The sequence below is a fragment of the Alternaria incomplexa genome (genome assembly GCF_024043165.1).
Source record: "Alternaria incomplexa strain BMP 0042 chromosome Unknown scaffold_14, whole genome shotgun sequence".
NCBI classification, from domain to species: Eukaryota; Fungi; Ascomycota; class Dothideomycetes; order Pleosporales; family Pleosporaceae; genus Alternaria; species Alternaria incomplexa.
The window spans coordinates 146827-171346 of NW_026249863.1; the positions used below are offsets into that span (position 1 = coordinate 146827).

Here is a 24520-nt window from a genome sequence, read left to right on the forward strand (position 1 = left end):
CAACTTCTCTTTCTGTGACCACGCAACGTCACGATGATTGGCAACACTTGTGGCTCTCTTGCCCTGACCGGCCTGGATAGGTCGCATCTACAGCTTCTTCAATGCTTCGTCTGCAACTCCTTGTCGGTCTTTTAGGCGACTACCAATCTCTTTCGCCTGGTAGACAACGAGAATGTCGGCATCGATGACTGTGATCATCATTGCAGTGTCTCTAGGCATCATCGTGGTAAGCTGATGTATACTGCAGTCTCATACAAGCCATCACCCTCATCTTTTCCATGATCTTAAATTTCATACTACAAATTTGCATTGTCTTCGAGAAAAGCTCTCGGAAGCCATGTTGAGAGAAAAACTATCTGAACTTAATCGCTATTCAAGCTACTTCAGCTCACCCGGCTCGAAAAAAGAAGAAGAAAAAGCGACCATAGCGCGGGCTCATACCTCCTCAGCTACCCCATCTCCTCTAATTATTCCTCCTCCCATTACGATCAAAGTTGAAAAACTGGCGTCCACCACCACCTCCTCCACCGCCAGCACGACGCGAACTACCACCACCACCACCATAAGCCTGCTGAGGAGCATACCGCTGCTGCGGCCTATACCCTTCATCCTCTGAATCCGAGTCATCTTCGTAGTACCCCTGCCGACCAGATGGCTGTTGACGACGAGAACCCCCATAATCAAACATACGGCCCGGACCTCCACCATGACCATACTGTCCACCAGCACGCGGGTCTTCGTGTCCAGCTCCATACCGCGGATCTTGGGCACCACCGCGGGTGTAATCTCGATCGTCCATGTAGCGCTGTTGGCCGTAGCTAGGCTGTTCTTGGGCGCGGCTAGTGCCAGCAGTGCGTGACTGTCTGAATGGGTTGTCTGCGCGTGAGAGACCGGAGAACATGATGCCACGGCCACTACTACCACGCTGAGCTGGTTCATGGCTGCTGCCGCTCATGCCGCTCATAGGCCCGCCGCCGCCACCACGGCTGCCAGCGTAGTCGCCGAAGGGCTCGTGGTGCTCTTGGTACTGTTGGCCTTCAGGGCGCGAGGAGTCAAAGGTAGAGGAGAACGAGTATCCGCCTTGACGCGGGGTTCCGCCGCCCATAGGACCACCACCGCCGCCACGGCCCATCATAGGAGGGGGGCCACCTCCCATCATGCCTCCCATACCGCCGAAGGGGCCACCGCCCATGCCACCCATTGGACCGCCGAACGGGCCGCCCATGCCGCCGAAGAAGTCGTCGCCGCCTGAGTTGCCGAAAGGATTCATCTTGTGGGGTGTTGTAGGAGCGTAGGATTGTAGTTGTGAGTGGGTGAGTTGTGGGTGTGGATGAGGAGGGCTTAGGAGAAGATGAGGTCCCTGTGATATAGTCAGCGGGCGCGGGGTGAAAGTGTCTTGCTATCGAGTTTGACATAGAGAGTGAACATGCTGATGTTTGCAGTGTGCGCGGATGTTGTTGGTGATGGAATGGTCGAGTCGTAGCGGGAAGAAAATGGGAGGGGTGAAAGTATAGCTTGCGTGGATGTAGACGACACTGCTATCATTCGAAGGTTTAGGAGCGTATGAACAGGTCAGATTAGTAGGTGCCTATTTGGTCTCGCCATCTTCCACCTCTCTCAAACACCCTGTAAGTCCAATCACCACAGCATCAAAACACCTCAAACATAAAACCCAAATGGTGAAGAAGTCTTTTATTCACTCTCCATCCTCCTTTACTATATCTCCATATGTAACTAAAAAAGGGTATATACATTGTTAGTGTGGTAAGTAATGTAAAAAACGGACCAGCCTTTATAATTCTCGCGCTTTTTGCAACCAACCTCAATCGGCTATGTACTGTTTCGCTGTGTGTGTGTTTGTTGTTCTTCGTGTTGCGTCGTGATGAGGCGTTTAGCTGAAGAACTTGAGGGCGCGCCTGAACCTGTTGCCACCGCGGTTGCCCTGGCCGCCGAAGCCTCCCTGGCCCTGGCCCTGGTTTTGGCGACCGTTGCCCTGACCCTGACCTTGACCGTTCTGACCTTGGCCCTGGTTCTGCTGGCCCTGACCCTGGTTCTGTCCTTGACCCTGACCCTGCTGGCCCTGGCCTTGGCCTTGGTTGCCGTTGTTCTGGTTACCGCCGTTGTTGCCACCGTTGTTACCGTTGCCAGCGTTGGGGGCTTGGGTTGCATCAGGGATAAGAGCTGAGAGAAACGTTAGCATGAACTCCATGAAGGTAAAGACGAGACGGATGAAAAAGCAACGCACCGGAAATGGCACTGGCACCCTCGTTGCCACCCGCAGCACCAGCAGCCTGGTTCGCCGCGATAGCAGCAGGAAGATCCTTCTTGTTTTGTAGAATCTGTGCAGAGATACCCTCAAGTGTCTGAGCAGTGTCGACAGCTAGCGGCAGTGAGTATGGATACAGGATGGGGCAGACGCTTCGCGATGATTATGGAAAATGTGGAACTTACCAGAGGCAGCCTCGTCGGTGCGACCTTGCCCGTCAGTTTGCTGGACGGCGAAGCATCCACCAAAGGGACCGGCGATAGCGTTGTTGCGGCATCGGATAGTGCAGATGTTTCCAGTGGAAGCACCGAGGCAGTTGAAGTTGTCAGGCATCTGGACGTTGATGACAAAGTCCTTCTCCTTGGCCTGGGAGAGGCCGAAAGAACCAGGGATGTTGTTGGACACCTTCAGGGGGGTGAAGGTGGTGACGGCGTTGCTAGTCTCGTCCATGTCGCACTCGAATGGACCGGCGCCATCAGCGTTGACTTGGTGGATGGTGACAGCCAGCATGGAGCCGCCAGAAACCTGGGCCATACGACCAGCAGCAAGCTCGTTCTCGGTCTGCTCGCCGATGTCGATGTTACCAGCGATCTCAGTCCTTCCGCAGGCGTTGACAATGTTCTGCTTGATCTCCGAGTCGCGGATGATGGTAGCATCCTGCTGGCAAGGAGAGATGGTCGTGCAGTTGCGAGCAATAGCAGGGTCAACGAGGAAACCTTGACTCTCACCAGAGTCTCCAACGGCGGCCAAGATAGCTGCGTGCGAGTGCACGGTGGTGAAGAGAGCGGCAAGCGCAACGGAAGAGGCAGCGAAGTACATAGTGATTGGAGTTAAAATAAAGTTGGCGCTCAGCGCTGAGAATAGAATAGAATGTGGAGTAAAGAAGGACTAGCGTCGAGCTGTGAAGAAGTGAAGACCGTTGATGGAGATAGATTACCAGCAGTGGAACGGATGGTAATCTATATACCATCCTCCATGACCAGTCGAACCACCACATCGTGAAATCCCTTACTCGACATCCATGGTGGTGTCCACTTGCATGAGACGTGCTTCGGTATAGGTCAAGGGTTTGGTGTATGGTCGTGCTGGCCTAGGCGCCTGAGTAGAGACTTGGCAATGAAAGAGTGGAGTACGGAATACCGCCAAGTAAGGAATAAGCACCCTGGGTAGACTTCGCAGGAGCTTGTGGTGCCTCCTTGAAGGGAACACCTAGCCTGTCATGGACGTAGAGGCGTTGTGGTGAGGCTGCTCCACAGGCTTCAAACTTCGAGAACCTGGACCAGATCATGCCCTCCGTCACTTAGCGCTCATTGAACCAACAATTCAGCCTCCGTTTTGCCGTAGTACGCTAGCGATGAGGCGTGGGAGGTTTCGACGACCGTAAAGTCAAGTTTCGAATCAGAACGTCGCACGCCACATGCAAACACGACGGCTTGGCACAGTGCCATGCCGTATGTCCGGCTCAATTCCGGAAACTATGCTCGTGCGAAGGAACAGCAGATGGTGAGTGGCGGTCCCATGAATAGCGAAGAGCCTCGGGATGTTGGTGTTTCGAGATCAGGCGCCCGTTAAAGTGGACCTTCCCGTTACATGCCTGTGGGGCCACCCGTTGGAGCAGGAACGCCGCGCTGTCGGCAGATAGGCTCACAGTCTCTCGCGTAGAGTCGCCTGTTGGTCGCTGTCGACAATGCCTAAGCAAAGGGGCTCGATGTCGCGATAGCGCAGACGCAGGAATTGCGCCTGTCATCTCCGCACTCCTGAGGCATCTCTGTCGCGCATCATGCCGGACTTCCGGACTCAACGATGCAGCGAGCAGTGTAGTAAGCGACTGTACTGTGGAGGCGATGATTGTGAGCATTGCTTCTTCTTCGTTGGTGTCGCTGCCATCCTCCCGAAGTGTTGCACCTTCTCTTCAAAGCCAGGTTGGCTGCAGCGATGACACTCCTGCAGGGTTCACACTTTCACCATGCAGCATGCCTACTCTTCCGAGATGGCTTGAAGGCACTGCTGTGACGCTCATCCATCTCGAGATAGTGCATTGTCTGAGGTTATTAGTTTTGGAGTGAGAGCATCCTTTGTGTGTTAAGTCTTGTGGCTTCGGAAGCCCTTTCGTCTGACCAAGTGACAGACTCGATAGAGAAACACTAGAAGGCATAGCTCGTCGCCGCGGATAGCATGTTCCTGCGTGTTCGATAGCAAGAATTATTGACAAATTTCATTGCGGGCCTGCCCAGTCTTTCTTGGAACGACAAGGTGCTCCAAGTATCATGAACAGTAACGCTGTTATTGAGACATGCTGTCAGTAGAAATCAAATGGCGCGTGTCTCGTCATGTCCCGGTTGAAGATAGCGTACACCACGGTGACATCCTAGGGATATTCTGGGCGGAGCCTGCTTCCACCGTGGCAAGCAGTGAAAAGGTGGTGCAACAGAGATGGCTGACTTGTACCAGTCGACCGTTCTTCCCCGCGGCGGCGAGTCCTTGTCTAATCGCCGAACAATCGCCGGCAGCCTTACAACAATCAGACCACTTTCATCATCCATCGCTCAGAAAACTTGCGAGCTGTCGCAAAGCCGCCACAAGCTTCCTCACACACGAATTCCCTTCTCAGACCGATAATACACAACCCATCATGAACACAGTAAGCTTCATATACACTTTCCGCCCCGTCATTAGTACTAACAGTCGAACAGGTCAAATCAGTATAGTACGTCACACCTCTCGCAGACACCCACAAGTCCACCCACCCCATACATGCCGCACCCCAACACCATCCCACCAAAAGCTCCAATGAGCCCACCCTAACACTTCCCACAGCTACGGCTGGGCAACCCTAATAGTCGCAGGCGGCGGCGCCTACTTCTTCGCCAAACGCAGCATAAACGCAGACCGCGCCGCAAAAGCCGAAGCCGACCGCCAAAAACGCATCCGCCTCTACGAACTCGAGCACGGCTTACAAAACTCCGCTCCTACCACCACACCGCTGAACCCGACCGCGAAACCAGGATCCACACAGGCGGCGCCGCAGAGCGTGACGAGCGAGGTGGGCAGGCTGAGAGCGGAGGGAGGAGGGAATGGGGGTATGGGCGGCGAGGGCAACCCCAGTATGCAGGCGAGTCAGGATCCGGCGCCGACGAGACATGCGCCTGAGAGTGAGGGGCAGAGGGTGGGCGAGAAGAGCAAGTATGAGGCTCCGGAGGTGTATCGGAGTCGGAAGGGGGATCGGTTCTCATGAGTTAGGATAAGAGGGTTGACGATGCAACGGACGGATGAATCACACATTAGAGTGAGTTCACGTAGATACGAGGCATCAATGGCGTTATGGCATGGAAGATTCCACTCTTTGTATTATCGTACACCAGCAGGTTGGCGACTCCAATGCCCCAGCTCCAAGCTATGCTAAATTAAATGAATCACCCAAAACGCCCACGCGATATATCAGGGTATAAAGCGATGTGTTGCCGTCCCACGTCACTGTACATCATACGCTATGAGAATTTACTGCGCAAACATGCCGCTCCTGCTGTCTCTCCGCTTCTCGTACAGCCATTTGCTGTTCAGTCCGACACTCGCTTTGCCAGTAGAGGGCGTAGGGGTGCCCGGTGCCGTCATGCTGCTTGAGCTGTCACCGAACAAGCTACTGCTCATCGAACTGCCACCATAGCTCAACCGCTTCGTCGCAGAAGACCCGCTCATTGATCTCTGGAAGTTTCCTCCATTGTTTGGTGAAAACGGTGAGCCCGAGCCAGACCTTCCGAAGTTTGGCGACCCGGAGCCGAATTCTTGATTGCTGAAGCTGTTACTGCGCGGCGTTGATCGCTGGTATCGGGGAGGCGTGACATAGTTCGGCGATGCGAAGGCAGAGCCTGGCGATTGGGGCGCCTGGACGCCAGCTTTCAGGCCCATGGAGGCGCGCTGTGAGGGCGTGAGAGGTATGTCGGCAATCTCATCGGGGTAGTAGCGACGGATGAGAGGGAGGAACGCGATGACGATATTGGCGGCGAATACGATGCGGACGAGAAGGACGGCCCATGCGCTGTAGGGAACAGCTTTTACGACAGCGTTGATCGGTGTTCTGGTGCATATTAGCATGATCCACGATGACATTTCGTGAGGAACATACGCAGCGTATTCCAGTAGCTTCACCTTCTCAGTGACTCTAGTACCATATACTGAGAGAAACAGGAAGCCTGCATTCAGGACGATGGCCCTGACGTTGCGCTCATCAAACGTGGTAGCGTACTGGCGGCGCGCAATCTCGTCAAACTTGGGATGTCGCCAGGAGCCATTGGGAGTGTATGGCTGTTCTGTCTGGGCAGATGGTGTCGCGGCCTTTTGCGGAGTCGCAGGCTGCGCGTATCGGGCTACCGACATGTTGTGTGAAGCTTTTAGCTACTCGCGTTGATTGTTTGTTTGGCCGAAAGGGAGTCGCAAGAGATGGGCTGGCTCGCGTGTCGGACTACACTTTCACTGATGCTGCTGGGTTAGTAGTTAGTCTCGGATAGCGTCGCGCGGCTACAGGCACATTCTGTCTGCCACAGGGTGCCGCGATGGTGAAGGTCAGAGTGGTTGTACAGCAACCATGTTTTGGCAAGGGCGATCGGAGGACGGACATGCGAGCCGACAGGGGTCCCTTCACTAGCGGACCAATTCACCCCCGCCGTCATCCCGCAGCTGTCAGCCAAACCTCCAACTTCACTTCACTCATGCGACTACAGCTATGGCGGGAACTCTAGAGCAGCTTGATCAGACCATCGGGGAGGTACTCGCCGGCTGGAACTTCGTCAGCACCCTCATCGCCTTCACCATCGTCGGCTTCCTGGCCTGGATCATCTATGACAGCGCCGATGCCGACACACACCCGCTGCTGCTCGCCAGACAGGCGGTAGCTTCGTATGTCAGGCAGCCGGGAGAGTCTGCTGTCTTCCGCTCCCCCGAAACTCCTCATGGCTGTACGAGCACCCCACCATATGTTTGCAGACGATCTAGCTAACATGCAGCAGATCCTCTCCGTACCGGTCTTGCCGTAAGACCTCCGGGCGCTCCCATGTACTCGGCCGGCAAAGATGGAGATCTTCGCGATATCTGGCGACGTGTCACAGGCGAGATCCCTCTCGAGAAGGGCGCAAAGTCTAGCGGCACTGCAAACATCATGACCGTCTTTGGAAAGGAAGGCGTCACCGAACACAAAGTTGAAGACGTTACTAAGGAGATTGCGATCCTCGGAAAGCATCTACAGGATCGCGGTGCTAAGAGAGTGGCCATCTACCTCCCCAACAGTCTCGAGTTCCTCTCTGCACTCTTTGCGGGTGCCTTCTTCGACTTTACGCCTATCTTGATCCCATACAACCAACCACACGAGACCCTTGCCGAACTCCTCCTCCAAACGAAAGCCGATGCCCTCATCGCTGAGGCTGGCTCTGTGCCTCTTGCCGAACTCAGTCAAGGCGTGTCCGGCCTGCGCTCCATCGTCTGGACTGTAGAGAAGACAAGCAGGCACATGGACTGGAGCGAGGTACCCGAAGGCATCGGTGGAAAGATCGATGTTGCTGTTTGGCACGAGCTTGTACAGGAACAGAAGAATGCCACTATACCACTGCCGTCGAATCCCGGCAAGCCTCGGAACGTTGTCTTCCTCTGGCAAGAAGCCGTTGGAAAGCCGGCAGAGGTTGTCGAATTCACGCAACAGGTACGTAAACCTACCATGTTGACATATGCACGTACTGATGGGAACAGAATCTGACTGCCGCCGTTGGTGCACTTGTCACGTCCCTCCCTGCCGCCCACCGTCTTAATGCCTCGGATACGTTCCTTCCCGCAGACGCCTTTACACATTCCTACTGTCTGTGCCTGACGCTGGTTGCTCTGTTTTCTCACGCGACGGTTGTCATCCAGTCCGTTGCCGGTCCGGGTGTCGATCTGGAACTGGCAACACGCTCCATCGCTCCTACGGTCACAGTGGTCTCAGCTGAAACAGCTGCGAAGCTTCACAACACCACCAAGACATCCGTAACGGGTGGCCCCCAGAAGTTGGCTCATTACCTCGAGACGCGCATGTTGACTGCTGGCCGCCTGCCTACCGACAATCTCCTCACAAAGCTCAATGCGCCCAAGAGGGCGGCTGTCGGCACAACACCTGGAAAGCTGCGCTTGGTCTTTGTGTCTGAACGACAAGGCCTGAACACACCACCACTTAGCTCAGAGGACCTCTCCGATCTACGCATCTTCACCAAGGCGCGTGTCGTATACGCTTTGACCACAGCCAAGGTAGCGGGAGCCGTTGCGCAAACCAACATCTACGATTACCGGAGGGAGACAGCATCGAACAAGCACAGCCACTTCGGTGTGCCCCTCAGCTGCGTGGAGATCAAGTTGAAAGATACACCACATCTCAAGACAACAGACGAGCAGACCGCAGGCGAGCTAGTCGTCACTGGCTCATCGGTTGTGGGTGGTGAGGTCCACCTAGGCGTGAATGCGACCATCCGAGAGGACCATACTTTGGCGTATGTGTAGCTAGCGCATTGAGCAAAACGCGATGAACTTGAACGTACTTGCCTTCACGAAGCTTCTTCCAAATGACCCCCATTCAATCTGCCGCTCGAGGCTCTTGACATGTGTTCAGCTCAATGACACTTCTCGTATGCACGAGATTACGCGACTGACCCATGAATCCAGGCCAGCTTGTGCAGTAGTCGGCAGCGACGTGCATGCGCCCCAAGTACCGAGACACACTGGTTTTCCCCTCCTCCAAAAAGCTCGTCAAACGCTTGCACCCTTAGTAGGTACTACGATACACTATATCACTCTCTTCGTATTGATTAGAGCCGTCACATATATGTGTATCTGTGGAGGAGACATCGTACCTATCGCGTCGCGTGGGGATCACCCTCTCTGGGGTAATTTCAGCCGAAGCGCTACCGAGCGGCGCCTTCGCTAAGACCGAACCGACTGGGGTGCTTATCTGCACCTGCACCACCGTCGAATGACAGCCGGCCCCATCTAGCAACGGTCGCATTTCCCAAGGACCGAGACCTTGGGTACAGCCGCTAACCATCATGACAAGCTGTGTGAGTGGCTGTTTGTCGAGCAAAAGGCTGCGAGGAAAGGCTCAAGGCGTTCGTCTAGTCCAGCTGAGTCTCGATCCATGTCTCTAGACGAAGTGTTGACATGGTCGGCTCGTGGCGCTTATCTTATCGTCGCCTTGCCAGAGATATAGACGTAACGTCAATCCTGGGCGCCCGCTGTTCGGAGATCTGCACTGAGACTGTGCGTGCTGCTAGAGGATAAGAAGGCGCCTGTGTCCGTCGCGCGGAAAGACCCTCAAGGATAAAAGGTCCTCCCATCTTTACAGCCCTTCCACGTTCTTGGTGGCTGGCACGGTAGGCTTCAGGATGCCGTTGATCGAGAAGCCGCATTGGACGCTCAGGGTTGAGCAACCCAAGAGCACGTTTGCGGAAGGCAATGCGCGATGGTAGGTCCGAATTGGAAACGGAGATGCGCGATGATGGATTTTTCGTACTGACTGATGGTATATAGGACGAACAAAGATCTTGACCCTGTTCCGAGGCATGGCAGGAAGTGGGGTGTAACGAGCTTCATCTCGTATTGGGTGTCGGATGCATTCAAGTATGTTCTCTCCATCTTTATCAAACTTCAACAAATGTGAGATGCTAACAGTACTCCAGCGCCGCAACATGGCAATTCGCATCGAGTATCATCGCAATCGGTACATCCACCACTTTCCCACCAAATACAATCTGGATAAACTAACACCACCACAAGGCCTCACATGGCGCGAATCCCTCGGCATAGTCGCCCTGGCCTTCTTCATAATCTCCTTCGTCATCGCCCTAAACGGCGCAATCGGCGTCCTCCACCACGTCCCCTTCCCCGTCATCGCCCGCGCCTCCTGGGGTTTCTGGGGCTCCTACATCGCCATCGTCTCGCGCGCCATCCTCGCCATCTTCTGGTTCGCCATCCAAAACATGAACGGCGCGAATTCCGTACGCGTCATGATCGGCGCCATCTGGCCCTCTTTCCTCACACTCGAGAACGGTATCCCTGAGAGCCAAGGCATCGATACAGCGACCATGATCAGTTTCTTCATCTTCTGGCTCGGTAGTGTACCGTTTCTGGTTATGCATCCTAATGAGTTGAGGTGGCTATTTATGGCTAAGAGTATCATTGTGCCGATTGCGTGGATTGCGATTTTGATCTGGGCGTTTGTGAGCACGGATGGGGGAGGTGAGATGTGGAATCAGAAGGCTACGTTGACGGGAAGTGCTTATTCGTGGGGTTTCTTGTCGAGTTTGACGAGTGTTATTGGGAATTATGCTACCTTGTCTGTGAATCAGGTAAGTTCTCTCAGCCCTCCATGGATCCCATTGCGAATTCCGTCTAGAGATCTGAACACATACTAATCGCGACCACAGTCCGACTTCTCCCGCTACTCCCGCGTCTCCGTAAAATGGCAATGCATCTACGTGCCCTTCCTCCCCATAGTCTTCACCTTCATCGCCTTCATCGGCGTAGCCGCCACGTCCGCCGGCGCCGTCAAATACGGCACTCTAGACTGGGACCCCATGGCCCTCATCGCCCACTGGGACAACCGCGCCGCCCGTTTCTTCGCCGCCTTCTCCTTCGCCCTCGCCGCCCTCGGCGTCAACATCTCTGCCAACTCGCTCTCCGCTGCCAACGACCTAACCGCCCTCTTCCCGCGCTATGTCAACATCCGCCGCGGCCAGCTTCTCTGCGCGGTGCTCTGCTGGGCGCTTGTCCCCTGGAAGATTCTCGCGTCCGCCGGTAGCTTTCTCAACTTTATGGCTGCGTATGCGATTTTCCTGGGTCCGATCGCGGCGATTATGGTGGTGGACTTTTGGGTTGTGCATCGTGGGAAGTATGATACTTTGGCGCTGTACCAATATCATGGTATCTACAAGTACACCGCCGGTTGCAACTGGCGCGCTATTGTCGCTTTTCTCGTTGGCGTTGCTCCGAATATGCCGGGGTTCATCCAATCTATCAATCCGGCTATTGATGCGGGTGTGGGTGCTAGGCCGTATAGCTTCGGTTGGCTACTAGGGTTTACGGCGACGGCACTGGTGTATGGGCTGTTGGAGATGGTTGTTGCGCCGCCGAAGGAGACGTTTATCGATAGGGCGGTGTATCCGGATGAGATTTACGATGAGGCGGGTGTGGTGGATGAGGGGATTAGTGTGGGGAGTGGAGAGCAAGGAAGTGCGGAGAAGACGGGGTGGAAGGCGAAGATGACGAGGATGTTGTAGATGGTAGCATGAGTTCTTGAAGATCCAGTCTTGGGGAGATTACGTCTGGTTTGCCGAAGATATATATAAGAGTTGTGAGATACATACTATCGGTCTTCAACACGTCCCTTTTCCAAGCAGATGCAAAGTCAGCTTACTTCGACATGTAAATGGTATTCAATTGATTATGATGAGGATATGCAAAGGGAAAGAGCGTTACTTCGTCTACGAGATTACACTGATATGACCATATATGCCACAGCGTAAAATGAGTTTCCATCCAAGAGATTCAGGACACAAACATCTCAAACCCACCTCCCCCATCATCTCACAACCCCAAAACAACACCCACCCCCAACCCCACAATCGCAACCAAACTCCCCATCCCCACCGTAACCCTCCCCATTGCTCCACTCCCCGCATCCCCATCCCCATTCCCACCATCACTTACAACCGCACTCGCAGCATTAACCTGCAACCCATACGCCGTCGTCGTAACCGGCGTCCCACTGACCGTAGTCGTAACAACGCTCGTCGCCGTCGTACTAGCCTCGCACCCACTCCAGCTGGTCCAGGGCGCAGAACTACTCCAGGGCCCTGCTGTCCAGCCGGGCCAGTCGGATGGCGGACACGCGCTGCCGTCCCACCATGCGGTCCAGGGGCCTGATCGCCAGTCTGAGCGTGTGGACCAGTCGCTGTAGGGGCCGAAGTTGGAGGCGCCCCAGGGGCCGGGACCGTCTGGGCCTAGGGGAGGGAGTTAGTAGGGGTTTGGGTTGGGTTGGGAAGGGAGGGGGTATAAGGGGGTGTTGGGATGTTAGCTATCTTACCTCCCCAGTGTCTTCCCGGCCCTCCTGGGCCATGTGGTCCACCTGGTCCCCAAGGTCCTTGTCCCGGTCCGTAACTACCAGTTGGCCAGGGTGCGGCTGTTAGAGTCGATGGGATCTTCCCGGCTGAGAGGAGAGATTCATAGATTGAAGACCATTTCCCTGGGTCGGAGGATGCCCATGGTGGACCGGAGCCATACCACGGATCCGTTGATGTAGGGGCTGGTGTGATGCTCTGGCCGAGAATGGGCGCGATGAGCGCTGTGATGGTTGTGAAGGTGAACTTCATGGTGGTAGGTAGTATTGGCGTCGTGGTATTCGTGTCTGTGTCTGGAGAAACGTTTGTTGTTATGCCGCGTAGACGTAATAACAAGCAGTATGCAGTGACTGACTCCGTGCAACGATACCCAGCCCTGTCAATTTTGTGTCGTTAACTCCAGAAAAAAAAACGTTTCCCACCCGCGAACACCGCAGCATACAAATACCCTTAGACACGACATACGCGGCCCACTCGTTCATTGGACGCCATCATAGCTTACCTACTACTCCGTCATAGAAACGCGTCCGGAGGGGGCCCGCGAGGCTCAGCTGAGCGTTAGTCCACCTACGCTGGATAGTAAAGAAGCGCAGGATCAGAGATGACAAGCAACAACGCTTACAAGCTTACGCGTCCGCAAGCCTATACACGTACTGTCTCGGCAGCCCTTCCATATTTCCCGAGAAAGCGTCATTGGCATGGTGGTGATGCAGGGTCAGGCTTTCAGCCTTGTGGCATGCCGTAGCGGAGCGTGGTGGAGCGTAGTGGAGTTCGCAAACAGGCGATCAAAGCTTGACGATGAACTTGCATTGGTCGAACATGGACAGGGCAATAGTTGATTGGATAGATGGTGTATATCGAAAAATGGGCTTGTGGCTATAAACAGAAAGGGCGGCGTGAGATGTGCTGCAGCGTGCTTTTTCGGAGAATGGAGGTGGGGAGAAAACGCGGAGAAACGTGCTGTGGTATCACCGCGCATGCATATGTCGGTTGTTGGAATTGCGTGCGTCTATCGCGTTGTCAAAGGGACGGGCTGGGAGTAGGATTGCTCAAAGCGATCAGGGAGCTGCAGCCATAGTGTTCGTTGCGCATTCAGTTTGGCAATGAATTGTCGCAAGTTGAGGTTGAGTCGAGAACTATACCCAAACGTATGATGCAGAGACCCCACTGTCGATCATCGGCGCAGACGGAGGCGCAAGCACCGACGAGACGCTCACTCTGACACCACCATCGCTACTCGATTACGCTCGAGTATGAGTTGTGTGCAACGGTGTACGCATCCTTTTGACATTACAATTGAGTAATACACTGTCTCGTGACGCTGACCAACCTTTAGAGCTGCAAGACTGTCGTGCATGTTACCCGTGAACCACTGTCTCGTAACGATCACGTCGCTTTCATTTCACAACGAGACAAGCCTCAAAACCGATAAAGGTCAAAGTTGGGGATTTATAGCAGTTCAAGAGGTCGCAAGCAAGGCCACACTGCATAGAGGCATGTTGTCCAATGTCGCATATGGGTTTTGGTACTAGCATGTCGTGTGCGCGCATGTCAGGCACAACACGTTGACCGATGTGACAAGTCCATTTGTACTTCCCAGACCCTGCGAGCCCTCACTCCTAGTCAGATATCATCGTATCTCCTTCTTGAGACGCATTCAACGATGTAGTGTACATTGAAAGCGGGTTTCATAATCGTATTGGTATATTCATCGCCGGCGCTCCCTTAGCACCGTCTAATTCACATCCGGTAATCGCACAGCGATGTCGCCTGACTGTGTAATGTATCGTACCCAAGGTAGCGATGGGTATTGCAACTGCATATATGTTAGCTGCTGCCTCTCTGATACTATGGCTTGTACTCACCTTTGGCTCGATGATCTTCAGATACCGCACTTGAATACCTGATGTGGTAAAGTACGGAATCTCGAACTTGACATTGATAGGCCTCTTGGCCTTTCCGCCGCCGACACCACCCATGCTACCACCGAAGCCTCCCATCATACCGCCACCCTTCTCGTCATCACCGCGCACCGATGGCAGACCAAGTTCGGCGCGCATGAGGAACTCCTTGCCACCACCAAATTGCTTGATCTTCCACACTATGGAGGATGTCTCAGGCGCGTAGTGTACGGTGCCAATGTTTGTGCGGAAGCGAGGGGTGTCTGCGTCTTCGGGGACCGGAATCGAGATCTGGACGTTATTGGCGGTGCTTCGTCGCTTAAACTGTGCTCGTGCCTGTGAAGTGTCAGCCCATTCTACTGGTAATCCAGAGACTTGCTTACCTTAAGCATGTACTCGATCCTGCTGCCTGAATGGCTTTCAACTATGCACTCTACCCAGATGAGAGGCTTGACTTGTGTGTTAAGGCGGTAGCTCATCAGCTCGAACTCGCCGTCTGGTGGGATGAAGCTGATGGTCCTGTCGTTCTCGAATCTCGATAATCGCACGCACTGGTGGAATTTGACATCCTCCATCTCAACGGCCTTTCCTCGTGTAGCCCTTCCGGTGGTCTCGAACATGGCTTTGTCGTTCAGACCCAGTCGCAACTCAGGCATACCCGACAGGTAGCACTTCATCTTGACAGCACCCAGAATCTCTGATCGTAGCACGCTGCCGGTCGCGGAAACGAGGAGGTTGAGCGATTCGATGACATCGAGGAAGACTTCGTTCTTGCGGTATCGAATGCCTTCGCTTCGCCAGCTGACGGCGTTTGTGACTGCGATGGGTGGGCGTGCGATTTCGAGCTTGTGCGACTCTTGTGTGATGTATCTACAGAGTTGTTGTTAGCATAGAGTCATACTACAGCTGTATGAAATGCATACTCCTGCAATATCTTGGTCTCGGTGGTTTGTGGGTAGCCAAAGTCCATCATCTCATCCAGCAGTTCGTAGATAACGACAAAGTTGTCTCTTATGCTCTCTTCTTCGAGCTCTTTGAAGTATTCTGTAAAGACTTCGACGATCTTGTGGAGGAACAGGAGGATCTCCGCCGCATTGGTGTTGCGCTTGGTCAGGGCGAGGAGGTAGAGGTTGTTGTGGCGGATGTAGAGGTAGTTGATGCCTTCGCTGGAGAAGCATGGTGGGACTGCCGAGCTCTCGTCTTCGGCCTCGCTCAGTAGGATGGGGAATTTCTCGACGGCTGACATGGGGATGTCACCGCGGTAGTTGCGCGCCAGAAGGGTCTATGCGATGGTCAATAGGTAGCCCTCCCAGAGGCCTGACCGCCATACCTTGCCCTTCAGGTCGAGAAAAAACACCGCCGACGCCATGGTGAGAGAGTGTGAGTGATGTAAAGAAGAGAAGAAGAAGAATCAGCTATCGGGTCATGGTGCGCAAGGAAAGGGCGATCGAGGGGTATGCGTGCTATGTCCTGGTCGCGTCTCGGTGATGCCAGAGTAATTGCGGCTCTTCCCGCCCGCCAAGACCCCTCAACGCACTAGACCCATACAGTCGCAACGCTGGTACTTATGCCTGGGGCCTTTGATCTTCTCCACTGCACATCGAATCTTAATCCACCTGCAGGTTACATTGAGCCAAAACCTTACAAAGTAGGTGACCTAACGTTAATGTAGGCCCTAGGCTGTTCAGCTCATTCCTTGGTTGGCCTAGAAGCTACACCCCGCATTAGTGAACTCCAGGCAGCACTATGGCCATCCCTCAGGCTCAACGTCTGCTTCGTCATCGGATTACAGCTCCATGCTTTCACAATGTCACTTTGCTATCTTTGCAGCGGCCTGACTTTCTCGAATCTCTACCCCCCGAACTTCTATCGCCATGCCGATGATCTGGCTGCATTGGAAGCGTCGGCCGCAGGCTGTCGTCTCTGTAGGATGCTGCGCGGTGGCATCAACTACCCAGATGATTACTCATTACCGCAACTATATCTTGGAGGCGCCAGTGATCAAGGGGTCCCTTCTCCTGAAGGTAGCAAAGGCTTTAAGGCTTCTGTAAAATTGCAAATCATCCCGGGCAGATTGTACCCGTGGCACCCAAAGATGAAGGGCGCTTCATATGTAGGTATCTGGACGGAGTGGAAACAGGCGGTAGCCTGTATGATTTTGTCGGTCGAGGAAGGTACTGAAGCGTGCTGTTCTATCTGCCGTTGTCTGATTACCTTCTCTAGGCGACAAGTTGGGCTCAGAGCCCATTCTGCCCGGCAAAGAATACTCCTTCGTTTCCGGTCGTGTTCAACTAAACGACTTGCCTTCCCAGGCGTATTTCGATGTCCTCAAGCGCTGGTTGGCCAACTGTGAGACCAATCACACAAGGTGTTGCAACGATACTCCAAAATTGCCAAAGCGAGTCATATATGTGGCCGAAGAGGGTGAGAGCCCATATCTTGTACGAGGAGAGGGTATATACGCTCGCTATGTGGCTCTGAGTCATTGTTGGGGCCATTCAAGAGAAGGTATGACCACGACCAAGAACCTGGAAGCACATATGCATGCCATAGATTGGGCCGCGCTTCCGAAAACGTTCAAAGACGCCATAGTTACTTGCCGTCGGCTCGGTATCAAGTACATATTTATCGACAGGCTGTGTATCGTGCAGGACTCGCAAAGCGACTGGGAAGAGCATTCGGCGCTCATGGGCTTATTCTATCATGATAGCACCGTGACACTGGCAGCATCAGTATCCAACGACTCCTCAACCGGGATCTTTGTCCCGTCGCGTCCATCTGATGACTTCAGGAACGATTTTGTCGCACTGCCGCCATTATTTGGAGACTACAAAGGACAGGCTTTCATCACCGCACCCACCATCGTCGATGACTGCATGCAGGTACACAGCTCGGCCGAAAAACTTGGCTCCACTGTCTTGGACTCCAGAGCATGGGTGATGCAAGAGATGTGCCTGTCTCAAAGGACGATATGCTTCCTTGAACGCGAGGCAATTTGGTGCTGCTGCGAAACATCACAAGATCAGAATGGGCAAGTCATGAGAGCGGAATATAACCTCAGCGTACGGGGCAATCTGGGGTTCCTCGCCAGAGCCTTCCAGAGGTCTTGGTACCTTGAGGACCCAGAAGAAAAGAATTGGAAGACGACGATATGTTCGGAAGACAGCTTCGTATGTGATGTTAACCAAGCAGATGCTTTGGAAGAGCATACTCGTCTCGTAACGTCAGAGCCACTGCATATTCTGGCCCATGTTACTCAGGGCGGAAAAACACACCATGTCCTCGATCTTCGTGCGCCTCTGTATCGCAACCCTACTCCACCGGCCCTGATCCGAGCAAGCGACGACCGCGCTTTCTACATGTTCCTCATAGGCATCATACAGTCTAGCATATACAACCTATGGTACTCCATGGTAGATATGTACAGCTTTCGCCAGCTTACGTTCCAGTCAGACAAGTTACCAGCCATGGCAGGCATAGCAGCACGCGTACAGGAAATTACACATGATTCCTATCTCGCAGGTCATTGGCGCAGAGAAATGGAGCGCTCGCTGTTCTGGGAGGCTCTCACAAACAATCTCTGCGATCCTCCCGCGAGAGCGGCCAATTATCGAGCGCCTTCCTGGAGCTGGGCAAGCATTGACGGGCGCATCAACTCGCCCTCACATAATTTAGCTCTTGGTGGAACCATTCCTCCACCTATCCAGATAGTTGATGCGCGCACTCGAATTGATGGCAATAATCCGTTTGGGTCCGTTAGCGACGCAACATTCGTCATCAAAGCTCGCTGCGTGAAAGCTTTCTGGGATGCCAAATGTGCGAAATTCCGTTTGGTGAGATGCTTTAGAACCACACCAGGACCTCCACTAGGTGAAGCCATATTACCTTTCTCCTGTTCGGATAGTCTTGACGGTACTTCGGCTGGTTACTGGCGCTACGACGACCGAAAGCATGGTGTTCTACCTGGCCCGCCTCTTGGTCTTTCCCCTTCGGAAGAAGAGTTGGACTCCAGATTGACGTGCCGATTTCCGATGGAGAGTACCACATCTCATGCTTCCTACAACAGCCTTAGGAAACCCCCGGTGCCGGAGAGGTTTACATATGTTCCGGAGGAACTCACTATCATCAAGGGATGCGCTGAGAATTGTGTGCAACCCTCCTACGTCGAGGTTTTGGTCTTGGCGGCAGTCGATACCGGGAACGGTGTGTTTAGAAGGGTTGGTAAAGGGACACTGGACAGTTGGGATGAAGAGGCGGAGAGTGTGGAAACTTTGACCATTGTATGAGCGAAAGCTTCCACCGCTTCGTCGACCTGGCTGCTACACGATTTTCTTCAAAGTCCCGACTACTTCAAGAGGATGATTGGGGATACCAACTGGAAAACCATATGGACATCCCCTATACTGTCATTCACTCTGTATTACCTATTCGGCAATGTCTTCTCACGTTGCGCATGCTAGCAGACCTTTCTCACAATGGGCCTCCGACACTACGGCGCACGTTGTAATCTGACAGATTGTCAGAGCAGGCAATGAAATGGCGAAAAAAATCTCCACGGGTTCGATCGATCCCATAGCAAACAAGTTCCAGGCCGCTTCATTCGAGCCACACGAAGATACCGAAACAAGATGAGCGAAAACCCGATTTCCAGCATTTTCAATCTCGTTCTCACAACAAGACTATATGCTTTTCCACGAGGCCCAACGGAGGAGCAAGAATTTCTGACCGCCGTGTTTCGTGTCCCATTGAAACGACTGGGCTTTCCGTCTCAGCCTATACCATCTCAAACCGGAGTATATGATACATGGGTCGACCGGGAAATCGATGACGTGGAAGGCGCTACCTGGACAGATGACGATGATTGGAACGCGATATTTCTACGTGACAGCATAGAGGAGCTTTTTGATCAGCTTTATGGAAAAGACAGCCCAGTGTACGCCAACTGGAATGACCACGTCAAGCGTTCAATGGGGAAGGCTCACACCCTGACTCTTCTGGACGCAGCTGCAATCACTCCTTAGTCATATTGGTCTGAGGATATTAGAGCTACAGTGGAAGCATTCACTGCACTTCTTGAAGCCTTCCACAATGTCAAGGGAATTGTCTGGACTGATTACCCATACGACGACGCGCTTGATGGCCGCCTCGGTCGATGCAACGATTACGCCTTCATCCAGCGACTTATATTCAACGAGTGTCGTCTTTACGGAAAGTCGCTAGACGATTACGAAGCTAGCATGCGTCAGATACGGGAGAAATTTGGTATACCAATGGAATTCGATCTCACCGAAGAACTGCAGCTGATCGAGATGGCATATAACCAGCAACACTACAGGCTCGAAGAAGCTTCTTCGGAAGCGCTACAAATGGAATGGGTAGGCCCGATGATTTCCGTCACCGATATATCCTCAGAGATAGACAACCCGGAAGGTATAGATTGCGTAGTTTGCTGGTCTGACATCTGCCCCTCCTCCGGGGTACTGACTGTTCCTTGCCAACATGCCTATCACAAGGAGTGTCTGGAACTCTGGATTCATGCTGGGCAAGGTGCTAGCCATCTTTGCCCCTACTGTCGTACAGAGTTGTTTCCCGAACCGGAGTATCGGCCCAAGGATGAGGAACGTTTTCGTAACTACGAGCAACAGCTTGACGACTTTGAGGACCAGATGTACTGGCTCTCTTGGATACAGAAGTCGGCGGATTGGTTTGGGGGTGAGCTGGCGATGCAGAGGCGGTATGAGAGCTCAGAGACGAAGAAGTTGGACTTACAGTGGCTTCGAAAGATAGGCGCACTCATTGCTTCGGGTAGTTTGGGGAAAAGATAGCTTCACTCGCGGGACCTGTGGCGCATAACTAGGTAATCGGCTGTGATTTTAATATATCGACTGTAGAAGTGACTTCTCGTACAACATAAGATGCATCTGGACTTTGCGAGGTGAAGGATAAGAGGCACGTTCGGCAAAACTGTCCAGGTGATCAGCTGCCACCGATCACCTCAGCATACCATGATGGCTACATAGTCAGCATGATTCATGGTCCTTTCCTGACTTAATTATCTGCACCTGTAGTCGGGTTATTCTTTCACTCCGCGACAGGCACCAGTCACGTGCGGGGTGTGAAAGGGCTGCCCCACTCAGGTCGCTCCGTCCTCGTGGTAGAGCAAACACGTGAGGCTGGTACCTTCCACTTCCGAACCCCCCCACTCCATCCCGCTCTCGAGTTATCACGACCGTGGAAATTCCATAGCACTCTCTGCAAGCTTGCGCAATCATGTCCGCCGAAGCTCAAGATTTGGTACCGCCAATAAATCAGGCGTCGGCGAGCGCCGCAGGTACGTAACTCACCTACATGCCCTGCATCGACCCTGAAATTTATTTACGCCGTACCTCTTCATCTTGAGATCCTCTGCTAACGATGGCAGTATATCGAAGTGTGCGTACACACTTACGTAGCATACGAGACCTGCGCAAGTTCGGGTACAGGCACAAGAATCCCAAGGACGTACTTTCCATGACACCCGCGGAACTGCGGAAGCTAGAGCAACAGCATTTTCCAAGTCCAGCAAATATCTCTCGTCTCACCGGCATAAGCGATGAAGAGACTGAACAACAAGCCGATGCCGCGCGGCGGTGGCTACTGGGTATGCTCGACTGCCATGACAGAACAATGACCCGGGAACACGAGATCAGAATGTTTAGATTCGCCATGGAGAAGCAGATGGAAGAACGAGAAAAGGACTGGACAGATCTGGAACGACTGTACATGGCACTCGCAAACAGCAATCTCGCATCGCCACAGGAGCGATTGCAGGCAGCGTTCGTGACCGTCCTTCACTTTGACTACCCGCAACGCCGGCGAGATGTTAGTGAGGTCGCCCAAAAACTGGACGAGCGCCTGAAACGTGCATTCGATATGGACGCCGGGATAGATGAGACACGCGAAAGTATACTCGCCAGGACTGACTTTACCAACGTCGACCATTTCGCGTGCGCCATTCCGCTTTCACTACTCGCCGTCACAGCAGACAATACTTCTGTGGTCGATGACAACGCCGGCTGCTGCCCGATCTGCCAACTCTCATACACCTCATTCCAAGATTCCTCTATCCTACAACTGTTGGGTGACTATCCAGTGCGAATCAAGCAGTGTGGTCATATCATTGGAAAGTCATGTCTAGAGCAGTGGATGCGAACACCGAAGATCGATGAAGCGAAATACCCACATCGCACATGCCCATGCTGCCGTGTCAAGATCGAAGGTGTCAAGTCGCCCTCAGTACCTCGCGAGCTACTCGATCATTTGAAGACCAATCGGCGGGCTATGGAGACGGTAAGAGAGTTGCTGTACGGGTACGACATGGACCTCGAAGAGTGTCTGAGCGCCATCAGCGCGTGTATGAGCGAGGAGATCGCCTGCGAGGAGCTGATGGTTGAGCTTGGACGGAATGAGGGAGAGCAAGACGACCAGATACTGAAGGACAAACTTGCGAATCTGGAGAAGGAGAAACGGGCTTGGGGATTTAGGGGAAATGGAATTTGGAAACAGCTACGAGATGACTGGATGAACAGCGGTGTTACCCGGAAGGCTTGAGGAGGACGACCACCCTTCCTCTGGATGTCGCCGGGAGTCCTCTGGTACTCTCCGGACTTTCGGACTCCTGCTCAACAAGAAACACAATACTGTGGGCTCGGACGAAGGCATGCGGATCTCGTGGATATCGGAAAGGGCCGAACGAGCAGCTCGTATCTAGGAGCTCTTGGCTCACGAGGCAGTGCAAGCTGATGAGGCATTTTCTTTGAACCACTTCAGTCTCTCTCGAGTATACTCAGTAGTACATCAAGCTTCACGAGGAAGCTCGCTCAACAGCCAAGCAATGGTAGATCGACATACCAAATGTTAAAAACCACGCATCACGAGGGGTAAACTGCCCCGCCGATTGAGAAATATCGCGCACACAGCCCCCGTCTTTCAAGTGTAGCCTCGCTCAACACCAAGTAAGGGCGTGCATGTGCATACACCGGCAACAAGCATCCTCAGCGCGAGGTCCGTTTGCTCATATATAATTCTGGGGCCCGCCGTTCGCGCAGTACAGATCACGACGTCACGTGCCCCACATGATGACCCTTGATTTCTCCACGTTCTCCGTGCTCTAGACCCAGAAGCAGCTACACACTTGTGCATCTCCACGGTCTAGGCTATTGAGGCTGAGTACATAAGCCAATAAACTGTGGCGCGGGCGGCTTCCTGATTGGTTCCAGCGTATGCAGGTAGGAAGGGTAGATGACGTCTTGTTTGTGAGGGTCGCGTGTGCCGCCGCTTATCAACGCAAGCAGCTGTTGCTGGGCAAGGCTTGGCCTATGACGATGTATAATGCGTGTGAAAAACAAACATAGGGAGCCCCGTTCTGTCGCTGCTGCTACTACATCCCACGCGAAAAACTCCATTCATTACGCAAAAATCAAGTATGAGCGTTAACATTATTGACGTTGGTGTCAGCAGGGTGCGTTGTGTGTTCCTTGCATGCTTCTTCCCGCTCTTCTAGATGCCGGTTCTTCCGAGCTGAGACCGAGATCCCTCTTTACACCTACTAACGTTCTTCCCCACAGATTTTGGGTGCGAGAGAAGATCAGGAAGACCGTTATGTTACTTTGACGCCGGGTTCGATCAAGTCACGGAAAGAACTCGCTGTCTTTGCCGTGTATGATGGACAGTAAGCAGCGTCACACAAAATCCCAAATGTTGTGGCTTGTAAGCTAACGACTGGGTCGCAGTGGGGGTACAGAAACAGTAAACCATGTTGCAGAGCATCTGCACACACACCTGGAACAGCACATCGCCATCCAAAAGCCGTCCAATGTAGCCGAGTATAAGCACGCGATACAAGGAGCTCTGCTGGCTGTGGACCGCGATCTAGACCACGCCAACCTAGACGGAGGCTCAACCGTTTCTCTCGTTCTCATCGACACAAAGCAGAGCTTGCTCATACAAGCGAACCTAGGAGACAGCCACGTCTTCTTCGCAGACCACGAGCCCCAATCCCCACAATCGCTATCGCCGCAGTCCCCCACACGCGTCGACTCCGGCGTCAGCTCCAGCGGCTGGAACGTCGAAGCCCTCAGCGAAGAGCACGCACCCGACAGCCCACTGGAGAAACGGCGCGTAGAAAATGCCGGCGGCGAGATCAACTACCGCTCCGGCATCGCCCGCATCGGCGGCGTGAGCATGTCGCGCGCCCTCGGCGATCTGGACTACAAGAAGCCTCGCGTGAACCGTCTAGCAGGCCACGACCTCTCCGACCTCATCGGCGTAGAAACCGGTCTCGCACCAGGCAAAACCGCAGTCCACGACCTCGTCTCCAACAAAGCGCATTTCACCACGCGCACCCTGCACGGCCAGTCGCTCATCCTCCTCGCGTCTGACGGCGTCGGTTCGGCGAAGGAGGCGGAGGAATGCACACGGCTGGCGGTGGATGCGTGGCAATCTGGGAAAGAGGCCAAGGAGATTGCGGAGGAGTTGACGTCGAGGGAGGGGCAGATGAAGGGCGCGGATAATTGTACTGTGCTTGTTGTTGTGCTGGATACGGAGAGTAAGGGGAGGAGGAGTATAGATAGTGGGAGGCGGAGTATGGATATTGGGATGGAGGGGGGTGGGTCGAGGAGGAGGAGAAGATCGAGTATTGCTAGCTTGAAGGACTGGATACGGGATCGTTAGGTGACGGTTCGACGGGGCGTGGCTAGGTGGTATGGGAAGTAGGGAAAAGTTTGGGAAGATTGAAGGGGAAGGGGGGTTTACGTAGGCTTGATCGGCCTGGTTTGAGGCAGCAATGGCGTTCTGGGTGAGGCGGATGTACGCCTCTTAGTTCTTTTATTCTACTGTTGTATCAATATATCAATATAACACAGAGTCCGCTGAAGTGTGAACGGTAGCACACTACGATCACTTTTCCTGCTCATCTTTCGCGTGTCTTCAAGTGCTTCTACGATCCGAGTCCTGCTCCTGCTTGACCGCGGGCAACAACGAAGGTGAAGCCTATGCGCTTGGGCAATGCATACGGCATGTATGATGATTGTGGGGGTCAGAGCACCAAGGCTAACTAACTGATCAGCGATATCAATGCCAAAGAGTCGAGCAGTGCATCACCACCTCAACAACAAGATTAACCAAAGACTTCATTATTATCGCTGCATGCCGCGCTAGTGCGCTACTATGCTCATCCGCTATTCGCT

At 53.6% G+C, this 24520-nt stretch overlaps 9 protein-coding genes across 9 annotated transcripts; 5 read left to right on the forward strand and 4 right to left on the reverse strand.

Annotated features, from left to right (window-relative positions):
- Positions 1-87: 87 nt before the first annotated feature.
- J4E90_008770 (uncharacterized protein) lies at positions 88-1270 on the reverse strand (the record flags this gene model as incomplete). The annotated part of the gene is made up of 2 exons (XM_051438292.1): positions 88-188; positions 487-1270. The coding sequence occupies 2 exons, from the start codon at positions 1268-1270 to the stop codon at positions 88-90; spliced, it is 885 nt and encodes a 294-aa protein (XP_051287602.1).
- A 621-nt stretch (positions 1271-1891) lies between these two features.
- J4E90_008771 (uncharacterized protein) lies at positions 1892-3085 on the reverse strand (the record flags this gene model as incomplete). The annotated part of the gene is made up of 3 exons (XM_051438293.1): positions 1892-2181; positions 2246-2380; positions 2452-3085. The coding sequence occupies 3 exons, from the start codon at positions 3083-3085 to the stop codon at positions 1892-1894; spliced, it is 1059 nt and encodes a 352-aa protein (XP_051287603.1).
- Positions 3086-4898: 1813 nt separating this feature from the next.
- J4E90_008772 (uncharacterized protein) lies at positions 4899-5501 on the forward strand (the record flags this gene model as incomplete). The annotated part of the gene is made up of 3 exons (XM_051438294.1): positions 4899-4907; positions 4960-4973; positions 5084-5501. The coding sequence occupies 3 exons, from the start codon at positions 4899-4901 to the stop codon at positions 5499-5501; spliced, it is 441 nt and encodes a 146-aa protein (XP_051287604.1).
- A 263-nt stretch (positions 5502-5764) lies between these two features.
- J4E90_008773 (uncharacterized protein) lies at positions 5765-6640 on the reverse strand (the record flags this gene model as incomplete). The annotated part of the gene is made up of 2 exons (XM_051438295.1): positions 5765-6341; positions 6390-6640. 2 exons carry the CDS (start codon positions 6638-6640, stop codon positions 5765-5767), a joined length of 828 nt encoding a protein of 275 aa, XP_051287605.1.
- A 346-nt stretch (positions 6641-6986) lies between these two features.
- On the forward strand, positions 6987-8782 carry J4E90_008774 (uncharacterized protein; the record flags this gene model as incomplete). Its single annotated transcript, XM_051438296.1, has 3 exons — positions 6987-7218; positions 7270-7955; positions 8003-8782. 3 exons carry the CDS (start codon positions 6987-6989, stop codon positions 8780-8782), a joined length of 1698 nt encoding a protein of 565 aa, XP_051287606.1.
- A 1181-nt stretch (positions 8783-9963) lies between these two features.
- J4E90_008775 (uncharacterized protein) lies at positions 9964-11553 on the forward strand (the record flags this gene model as incomplete). Its single annotated transcript, XM_051438297.1, has 2 exons — positions 9964-10623; positions 10702-11553. 2 exons carry the CDS (start codon positions 9964-9966, stop codon positions 11551-11553), a joined length of 1512 nt encoding a protein of 503 aa, XP_051287607.1.
- Positions 11554-14128: 2575 nt separating this feature from the next.
- On the reverse strand, positions 14129-15663 carry APM1 (AP-1 complex subunit mu-1-Iike; the record flags this gene model as incomplete). The annotated part of the gene is made up of 5 exons (XM_051438298.1): positions 14129-14209; positions 14259-14630; positions 14678-15164; positions 15218-15576; positions 15625-15663. 5 exons carry the CDS (start codon positions 15661-15663, stop codon positions 14129-14131), a joined length of 1338 nt encoding a protein of 445 aa, XP_051287608.1.
- Positions 15664-19208: 3545 nt separating this feature from the next.
- J4E90_008777 (uncharacterized protein) lies at positions 19209-21884 on the forward strand (the record flags this gene model as incomplete). The annotated part of the gene is made up of 4 exons (XM_051438299.1): positions 19209-19227; positions 19347-19724; positions 19875-20052; positions 20747-21884. The coding sequence occupies 4 exons, from the start codon at positions 19209-19211 to the stop codon at positions 21882-21884; spliced, it is 1713 nt and encodes a 570-aa protein (XP_051287609.1).
- Positions 21885-22758: 874 nt separating this feature from the next.
- On the forward strand, positions 22759-24005 carry J4E90_008778 (uncharacterized protein; the record flags this gene model as incomplete). The annotated part of the gene is made up of 3 exons (XM_051438300.1): positions 22759-22794; positions 22901-23004; positions 23066-24005. The coding sequence occupies 3 exons, from the start codon at positions 22759-22761 to the stop codon at positions 24003-24005; spliced, it is 1080 nt and encodes a 359-aa protein (XP_051287610.1).
- Between the last annotated feature and the right edge of the window lie 515 nt (positions 24006-24520).